The sequence below is a fragment of the Sparus aurata genome, chromosome 9 (assembly GCF_900880675.1).
Source record: "Sparus aurata chromosome 9, fSpaAur1.1, whole genome shotgun sequence".
Lineage (NCBI taxonomy): Eukaryota > Metazoa > Chordata > Actinopteri > Spariformes > Sparidae > Sparus > Sparus aurata.
Window position 1 is genome coordinate 17826736 of NC_044195.1, and position 10183 is coordinate 17836918.

The 10183-nt window shown below is 38.0% G+C and overlaps 1 protein-coding gene across 7 annotated transcripts in view; it reads left to right on the plus strand.

Moving 5' to 3' along the window:
• The first annotated feature begins 260 nt into the window (after positions 1-260).
• The window catches only part of LOC115588046 (muscleblind-like protein 2a), a 19091-nt gene continuing 9168 nt past the window's right edge, over positions 261-10183 (plus strand). For 4 of the 7 annotated variants that reach the window (XM_030428309.1, XM_030428314.1, XM_030428313.1 and 1 more), the window contains exons 1-5: positions 292-587; positions 4836-5511; positions 8683-8847; positions 8930-9130; positions 9229-9477. In XM_030428309.1, the coding sequence (XP_030284169.1) occupies positions 5338-5511; positions 8683-8847; positions 8930-9130; positions 9229-9477 (789 nt within the window). In that variant the 5' untranslated portion in view covers positions 292-587; positions 4836-5337. Of the gene's footprint in view, positions 588-2382; positions 2601-4835; positions 5512-8682; positions 8848-8929; positions 9131-9228; positions 9478-10183 lie in introns of those variants that run through there. The other 3 variants (XM_030428310.1, XM_030428311.1, XM_030428312.1) reach the window with 3 other exon arrangements.

The window sequence follows — 10183 nt, forward strand, 5'->3', positions numbered from 1 at the left end:
GTTCTCATTAAACTAATCCAGAAAAACTCACATGGTTTTATTGCTGTTCCCTTGGTAACAAGCAAACCCTTGCCCTTTTAGCCTACTGGCATTCGTGTGGATCGTACCACTTTGCGGTCGTAGGGGGAACGAAGAAGCTCCGAGTTATAGAATGACCTATTTCTGCCTATAATTGATTACGTTAGAGATTATGTTATATATTTATATTTTGAAATACCATTCAAATGTATTGTCTTCATTTTAAATGTCGCACACTCAATTTCCTAGTCAGTCTTCGGGCACAGCGCACACCGTGAAACCCCTCCTCACATTAACCTGACGATCGTACAGTAAGCTGTCAAAAGCTTGTTGCTTAAATCTGTGCAGTGCTACAAAGTAAGGATGAAATGAGGTCGGATACATGGGCGAAATAACAAGCTATAGTTGTACGAACAGAGCGTGACTTAAACGGGTTGTTGAGCGAGACATTTCGCGACCACTTGACATCTTGTTTTTTTTTTTTCCTCAGTTCAGTTGGACCACTGTGTCGTCTGCCCTTGCTGCTGGTGCGTGATTCCTCAAGGTAGCGGTTCATCCGTGATGATGAGGTAAGCAGGTGCTCTCCTCGGCTAACAGTGAGGCTAACGGAAGCTAATAAATGTTAACGTTCATGTTGTAATGTTAGCCGCATGACAGCTGTGGCTTTAGCTCGCTAGCTAAGTGTTTGTGATTAGCTAGCTAAAGTAGCCTAGGATGAGAGTGCATATCCGATACTTAACTATGCTAGTAGCAAAACGTGCATACAAGGCAGTATGGTACGCGATGGTGTAAGGTGTTGACTGTCATTGTAGTCCTGCTGTATTATCGGCTGTTTGGAGTTAAAACATAACTGTACATACAGTACTACTGTAAGGGCGGTTCAGCCATTGTCAGAAAAGAGAAATTCACCAGTCACCTGTAATGAAAAAATAGATAACGACCTTTCCCTAACTATCTAAAGTAGTTTGAAGGGCCTTTAAACAGAATAACCACGGCACACAAGATGCTTTTACTCACCTCCAAGTTGTGTTACTACAGGCTATGTGTACCCACAATATGTGTGCATCTTTTCACCCTTATCACTGTCATCTATAGGGCAGAATCAGTGTCAGAAATACACTGAAAGGATCACCTGCTGAAAATGTGTTTCATTAGAGATCACTATCATACAATATAACATAAGCTGTACAACATGAGTTTACCATCTGTGCGGAAAAAACAGGGATGAAGTATTAGATTAACTGCTTTGGCTAAATATGTCATCATACTGCCATGTCATCATATTTCTATCCTGCAGTAGCATTTTCTGTTGTACACTGAAACACTTGAAATCAATTTTGAGTGTTTATCCTGTCAATCTTAGGAGCTCTCATGCTGGATTTCACATAAAAATCAATTTTGAATGACAAGTTACAAAAGCTGAAGAAGCTGCAGAATAAGGGACTTTTGAGAATAATGGCTTCAGAAAAGTATATCATCAGATGCCTTTATATTTTGTATGGTGAGTTGGAAAGAAAAGCTTTGGTGTACTCTGATATCAACATTCAAATTCCAGCCATAGACACAAACCAAACCAAGGGAAATAATAAAATAATAAAGACAAAGGGAGATTATGAAAAAAAAAGCCTACATTTGCAGTTACTATGTAAACTTGTGGGGCATTGTGTATTATATCCCATAATGTAACATGACAATAATCATAATCATCATAATCATACAGTGCAATTCTCACATCAGTTCAATTTTTGTGCAATTTATTTCAGCTCACCCAGTTTTTATTCTAGCATTTATACTGTTAACTAGTGTCATTTATTACCTATTGCAATATAACTTTATAACTATTATATTACCTACACTGTAGTCATAGTGTGGTACAAGGTACATATTTTTAAATTGCTTTCTTTAGTGGTATTTCTATTTATAAACAAAGTTGTCACATATTATAGTCTAAATGCAAATATTTGTAAGTTCTTTTTATATGTTCTTTATGGATAGTGTGACATTTCTATTCTACATGGAGCAACTGTAACTGTAATTAAGTATTTCTAATTCCGAAAGCATGTTAAGGACGTGCACTGATTTGCTACTTTCTTTACATGCTCACATTGGTAAAGAAGGTTGTCACAGTGTTAGTAGATCTATCATTTCTTAAGTCTGTACTTGCTCATAATTGCAGTAATACATTCTGGAGACAAGATCATGTGTTGAATTTAGTCATATTGTATTCATAGATAAAGGGTCAACTGCACACAGTGTCGTGCTCCGGGCTTTGCAGCCAGCTCTCACTCAGTGCATCAGCATCTGCTTTTCTATTGGCCAATTCGTGACTGGGAGGGTCTTCCAGAGGCTGGCACTCAGGCAGGAAGGGGGTGGCTGGAAATGTTTCAGCTAGAGTTGGACAGGCTGTCTGTTTTTACTGTTGGAAGGAAGATCTTTTCTCTCTGAATCTGTTGGACAGAGACGGGGCTAAAAGCTGTTGTTCAGGTCAATATTTCAACAAGTTAGCTGCTCAAAAGTTCTATCTCAAACCTAGATTCCTGGTCGGGGACTGAAGTTCTTTAGTGCTGCATGAAGTGAGAGAGGTAGGTTTTGCTCCGTTTCCTGAATTGCGTCCAAAGGAATTTGCTGCAGTATGCTGTGGGATAGCATGCTGTATTGCCAAATGGTTGTTACAGTAGAAGATCAGGACTAACAACAGGAGAGTTCAGTCTGAAGCTGTGATATTCGGGTCTTTGTTTATTCGTAGATCATGTTACTTTTCGACTCTCCTACAGATTTATTCAGGTCAAGAGTTAACCGCTTTTCTGCCTGCTCAGCGACTTCCTGTGTGTTTAACCTCTTAGTGTGCTGGTTTGACTTTCCTTTCCTGTCTTTGAATTCCAGCACGATGTGTGTTTAAGACTTGCCCTGACTTTTTTAAAATTATGTATATGCTACGGTCGGCAAATATCTCAGTAACTGAATTTGGCTCTAAGTGCTCTTCAAGAATCAATTTGCAAATTGAAGCTAACAGTGTAATGGAAAATAGATCATACTAGATATAGCGAGAAAGCACAGCATTTATTTCATTACAATGTGTCAGATGAAATGCAGTTTTTCATTGTCAGTCTGCTTTGGTGGATACTGATCAACATAATGTGCTACGAATGCATCATTAGCATAACATGCATCTTATGGTTCAATGGATTTCAACTTAAGAAATGATCGTGTTCTGTTATTAATTGATTGCTTACCATGACACCACCAAGCTACACATCCCAGACCAGCACAACAGCTCCTTGCCCGTGTCTATAACATACTTTCACGTCTCTTGAGGAAAAATTGGCATACATAAATCAATTGTGAAGTGTGCAGACAGGATACTGCACGTGTACATTTTAGAATGGTCATTGGAAATAATGAGAATCTGTATCCTGTACTAATGAGTACATAAAAAGTGATCTAGTCAGAACACTGGATTTTAATTTGCGCTGGATGCATGTGCCCACAAAACAAGGACAAAATATCTAGTTGAGGTAAACTGACTATGCTACTGTATGTTTAGGGTTTATTTAATTAGAAATGCATGTGTTTATCAAGCTGTATGATCATTGCCTGCTGATCCATTTAAGGCCTTTGAGAAGTTAGTGTAGTTTGTGAATCGATGACAGCTGTTAATGCAGGCTTGATAGAGGAGGTTATTGATTTACTATCATAATTACATCTATGAAGGAGGTTATGTTTTCACTGATGTCAGTCTGTTTGTCAGTCGGTTGGTTTTTCCACAAGATTACACAAAAACGTCTGAACAGATTTCCATAAAACTTGGATTGAGGATGTGTCTCAGCCTAGAGTAGACCCCATTAACTTATGGTGTGGATCCTGATAAAGAGATGGATCCAGGATGTTTTTCTCACTTTCTCCAACATTGCAAGCTTTTTTTGTAATTTTTTAATTTCACAGGGAATAATAATGGATCTTGATGGAAAAAAGAATCAGGCCTATTTAGATGGCTGGTATCTATGATCTATGTACTATATGATGCAGATCTTAGATCTGGTCAGAAAAACCATGGTTAAGCAGTTACGGGTGGGTTAAAATTTAGAGGGCTGTCGACTTTGGTATTGAATTAGGTTTGATTGACTGAAAAGGGACTCTTTGGTCTTGGCTGAGGTATGTGCTCTACTGAGAGTCATTTAGTAGCTTGTTAATAAAGTTAAATTCGACTTTGAGCAACAAACTCTGACTTCTCTAGAATGTATTCAGTTTGCCGGTGGTGTTTTGCTTGTCAAGTCGTCAGTTTAGAGCTGAAACTAATGACTGTTTGCATTGTTGATTAATTTTGTTATTTTCCTGATTAACTCATAATTTATTTAGTGAAAAAAATGTCACAAAGGATTAAAAAAGGTTCACTAGAATGTCTCAGCATCCATGGTGATTTTGTGTGAGCAACAGTGCAACCAAAGACTTTTAGTTTAAAAGAGACCAGACCAGTAAATGCTCACACTTTAGAAGCTGAGACCTTAAAAAATGACTAAACGATTAGTCTCTTGAGAGTCTGTTATGACTAAATATAACTTGACTAATTACACAAGATCACATTTGTTATTGTTTGACCTTATCCGCTTTTTGCTTTAAACTGCGAAAGAACAGATGACTCTAGAGAATGAGCAGTCTCCAGAGAATAGACAAAATTACATGAGATGGTGTGAGTGTTAAAAAATAATCTATGGTTGCTCTAAATGTGCCAACTGTAGACTAACGATGCCATGATTATGATGTTATTTATTTGGACACAATTTCAGTAATATACATGTTTGTTTGTTTTTGTCTTTCAGATCACAAACAGAAAGTGCCTTTTAGAAGATATCCTGGCTTGAAGTTGGTCCGAGGACATTGCCAGCTTTTGCTTTATACAAGGCCAGACTCAGGCTCCAGCACTGGATACCTCAGCTGCAATCCCTTTTCCACCAGTTTGCACAACATCAGCATTTTAACTAATGCTAAAATAGAGGCATAATAAAAGAGGACAGAGAAGACTGACTAAAGTCAACTCTGCATTAAAATTCCCTCGCTTTTTCCCTCATTTGAGGAATATTCATGTGAATGTTTCACAGAAAAAAAAACTCCATCTGTGGTTGTTTCTTTTTTGATGTGTGATTTCTCAGTGACTGACCAGCCATCTGATCTTTCTGCTCCAGCTCATGGAGGAATCTCCAGGTTGTTTTAAAAGAGGACTTTATACATAGAGTCAACTCACAGCTTTTGGTGTATGAGGCACGAGACAATAAGATTAACTTGAAAAAAGAAAAATCACATATATGATTATAACCTTTGGACATGGCGTTGAACATTTCTTCAGTAAGAGACACGAAATGGCTAACTCTGGAAGTCTGTCGACAGTTTCAGCGAGGAAACTGTTCACGTAGTGATGAGGAATGCAAATTTGCTCATCCACCGAAGAGCTGCCAAGTTGAAAATGGGAGGGTTATCGCCTGCTTTGACTCACTGAAGGTAAGAAATATTGCACACACTGTATCATCTGTGACACCTTAATGACCACTTACTGAATATTTAAAAACTTTTACCTTGTATATAGAAGTAGGAAACTTAAAAAAGCACATGAAATGAGATGTGAGGGTGTTCGTTGTCCATTGAAAGTGTTTGAAAAGATAATTTTTTCTGTCTCTAGTGGGTTATTTCTTATTTAGCATTTTATTTTAATTAATTCTCCACCTTATTTAGTCTCTGCTACTTTTATCTGCTCATCTCGCCTTTTCTACCAGTTCTCTTTCCATCTCTTGTCTTGGGGTAGAGGAAGGGCAGGTGTCCACTAGTTAACAGGTCATGGATTGCATCATTCAGACAAAAATTAAAGTAAAAAGGGGTAAAATGGGTCCCTGAATATTCTTTGGCGGCTTTAAGACACCTTGGCAGCCAACCCAAGTAAAGTCTACGTGTGGGAAACACTATGTTGTGACGACGTGAGAGGGAGAGTGAGGACTGCACAAATAAAAATATGTATGGGAAACGCTGAAGCTGCCCAAACTTCTGGATTCATGCAGTAATAAGTCACAGAGCAAAACTGCGATCTCAGAATGAAAATCTAAAAAAAATAGAGTGAAATACCTGTCAGATGGTACTCTCATCACTTATCTAAAGTAGAATATAAAACCTCAGTTGGCCGCCAGTTGGATTACAGCCAGTTTATTCTCCTGTTCGCTCAGTTGCCCTGAATGAGAGCCGGGCTGCCTTAATCCACTCTCACACATTCACCATCACCCCACAATACAGCTCTGCCCCCAGGATTATTCTCATGTTGAGTCATCGTCTTATCTCCTGACTGTAGGCAGTTTATCCACAGCTTGTGTGGACAGAGGGTCTTCTCTGTGCCCTGGTGGTCAAGGCCATGAGCTTTCACACAGAGTAGCTACTTTTTTCCTTTATCTGAAGGGAGTGTCTATTGATCAGTCATGAATATTGTTAATTACATCATAATGGAGTAGTAATGAGCTAACATTAGTAGAGTCATTTAAACTTGCACAGTATGAATGTTAGTTGGACCATGCACTGCACTGATTTGGAGTTAAATCTTACTGATCAGAGTGATAATTACAGTTCATTCTGCACATGAGATGGTTTTAAACAGACATAATGTCTGACATAATATTTAAATTGCATGGTCAGAGGCTTTAATGGGTTGAAAGTAGAAAATTAAATACATAATTGACAAAGGATAAAAGTAAAAATTGAATTATTTAAATTCAGTATACTCAAAGTTATTTTATTAATGATTATATTAATTAATTGTCCTGGAAGAAAATATATCCATCAGTACAAATATGTAGCTGTAATTATATATCCAGATTCAAATTTGGACTTGATAAAGCTACAGTAATTTTCATAAATAAATAATAAATGATAGCGCAATTATAAAAAAAAATAGTGATTTTGAATCACTACTGGGACGTAGGTGACTGCATTAGAATAATAATATATACGTCATTCTTATTTTAATAATCAAGGAATGAAGCCGAAACCCAAGATTATAGCCTGGTGAGAATGGAAATAAGAGGTCATCTAGCAAATCTATATTTATTGCACTCATGTGGTGATGTCACAACTCTTCGTGATGACAAGACTTTTGTCTAAGGAGTTATTACATATCTGTTATCAACATGGCTACTGGGCCTTTATTTAATTTCACAAAAAATTTTGTTTTCTTCTTACTTACCTATTTCGTCTCATCCATTGCTGACATTGTTGCCATGTGATCAGTTAATTTTAGCCTTGTGACCAGGAAGTAAACGATCAAAACAACTGCTGTCAAAGTTTGCAACCCGTTCATCAATTACTCCTAACAAAGTTAACATTATTATACTGAAGAATGTGCACATGCTTTAGTATTGTACCTAGTATCTCATGACTTCCATTAAAGCAGTTGAGAGTCTTGTTGACACACAACTGTTAGAAGATTTATAACACGTTAACTACATTTATTCAACTCTTCCATATAGATTGGCAATAACTTAACCAGTTGCTGGGTTGCTTTTGAGATTTCTGTCAATCAGATATATAACATATCGTCTCTTTGACCTTTATCTCTTGGGAAAAATGTGACATTCAATGGCCTACTTTCTTGCATTTTGTACTTTCAAGCAACTTTAAACTATAAAGTTGTAAAGACATAAAACATTCAAGAGGGTGATAACATTATACAGGCACTGAGCTATATACAGACTAATGAAATACTGATGAGTTAAACCTACATGATTATTTCACTAGAAAATAATTAATATAAATCTCTTGGGAGAAATGCAAATGAGGTAATATTAGTTAACGTGATTGAATGATTTCAGTGTGAAGGGCAGGGGATGATAGCCTTTCATTAGGCTATAGATGCTTGATTGACAGAAAGTGTGTTAGTAGGCTTATTTTAAAGTCTAAATTGAGATAGTAATACTCAAGCTTAATAATCAGACTGATGAAATGTAAAGCAAATCCACCTACAAATTCCAACAGCTGGCAAGCTCAGGGATGTCTGACAGTACATATCTACTGTAAAGTCATAAAGAGAGCTCTGTGAGTTGATATCTAACTGGTCTTCATCTAGATATTGATCCCTACACACCTGTTTATTATACATTTATATTGGATTTTTCTGCAGCCATCTGCTGCCAAAGCCGATGTTCAAAAGTAAAGGTGGAAATTGTGTTTCCTTTATGTAAACAAGGTAAAAAGTAGTGATGGGTATTGATTTTATTGATACCAGTGCCGTTATCAATTCTGCTCATTCCAACTCGCATAGAAAAGGTCTGTTTTCAGTTCAGCTCAAACATTCAGTGTAATGGCTGCCAAATTGGATATTTCCCTTCTTCAGTCAGCGATTAATGGAAATAATGGGCCTGGAGGCATTTGATTCTATTGGAACCCTCAGTTTGCAACCAATTTTAAACTGGAATTGAAATTCCCATCAGTAAAAAGTAGCCTACAGTTGTGTAGCTCGAGCTGATGGACAGTTACATATGTAACATATGTGTTACATATCTGACTGTCATGCTGGAGGATCTCATTTAAGCAAAAATAAAATCACTTTGTCTGAAAATAAAAAGGTCTACCCGCAGTTTCGAAGGACATATACATCTGAAGTGCTCTTTGTGTCTTTTCTATTTTATCTGAATACAGGGCCGCTGCTCAAGAGAAAACTGCAAGTATCTTCATCCACCTTCACACTTAAAAACCCAGTTAGAGATAAACGGACGCAACAATCTTATCCAGCAGAAGACAGCAGCAGCCGTGCTGGCCCAACAGATGCAGCTCATGATCCCAGGACCCAGCCTGCAGCCTGTGGTGAGGTCCTTTTTTTGTCTTGTTTGTCTCACTTGTTGTAAAGTGTATAATGTCTTGCTTTATAACATTTCCTGTTATACAGGGTCTTGGCACGAATACTGGTCTTTGTTATGGATCATACATGTCACCGTTGAGCCATGGAGTGAGCCTCGTCCAGACAGACAACCTCCCTAGCACCCCGGTTCTTGTTCCAGGGAGCCCACCTATCACAGTCCAGAGTTCCTCCTCTTCTTCATGTTCCTCTTCCCCCTCACAGAAGCTGCAGCGTACAGACAAACTAGAGGTATTTATGCCTCATAACTATCAGTATTTAATAAAAGAAATACTTACGTAAGTTAAAAGCTGAAGTCCGCTCACTCTCTTAATAACCACTCCTCTCAGGTGTGCCGCGAGTTTCAGCGTGGAACCTGTGCAAGAGGGGAGACAGATTGCCGTTTTGCTCATCCGAGTGACAGTCCAATGATTGACACCACTGATAACACTGTCACTGTGTGCATGGACTACATCAAGAGCCGCTGCTCCAGGGAGAAGTGCAAGTATTTTCACCCGCCTGCACATTTGCAGGCCAAAATCAAAACCAGTCAACAGCAAGTCAGTCAGACAGCCGTGGCAGCCCAGGCTGCAGCAGTGGTAAGACTGAGCCTTACCCTTCTATACCCCTGCCAATAATATGGTGTTTCTTTGGTGTAATAGTGTCTGCCATGACATCACTGAATGTGGAGCACTATACTATAGATTTGTATACTGTTATTTGTGATGGCATATTTAACTCAGTGGCATATTATAAAATGTATCTGAAGTGATGAACAAAGGAGAAAATCAGCAGTTGGTTTCATTGTTAAAGTCCTTTCCCACCTTCACCTAAAACTGCAAGTTAGTGAACTGGTGCTATTAAAAGTATGCCAATAACATGAGTAAGCTACATCACATTTTTATGTAGATACTGAAGCAAATAGTCTTTTGGCAAGTGGATTTTTGGAGGTTTATTCACAATGTTACGCCATCTTGACACAAAAAGTCAGCAGGCCAAAGTAAAATAACTAATCTCCTGTTATTTGTTAGAATACCAGCATGCATCTGTCCCTTTCCCCTTTTGCTTCACAAATGGAAAATCTGCCCTTTGCCTGTTTCTTTTCTGATAATTAAGAACATATGCCAGTTTTAACCCTGTGTTTAAACATTACAAAGAAGGGTGAGATGAGATTAGATTTATGGTAGTGTTGTCAAGGATTATACGTGTTAGATATATTAAATGCCAAGGTTGACATGCAAATCAAATTAAGAGTGATAGCATGCAGGTCCTAATCTTACATTCCAAGCTTGTGCCTTTAAACAG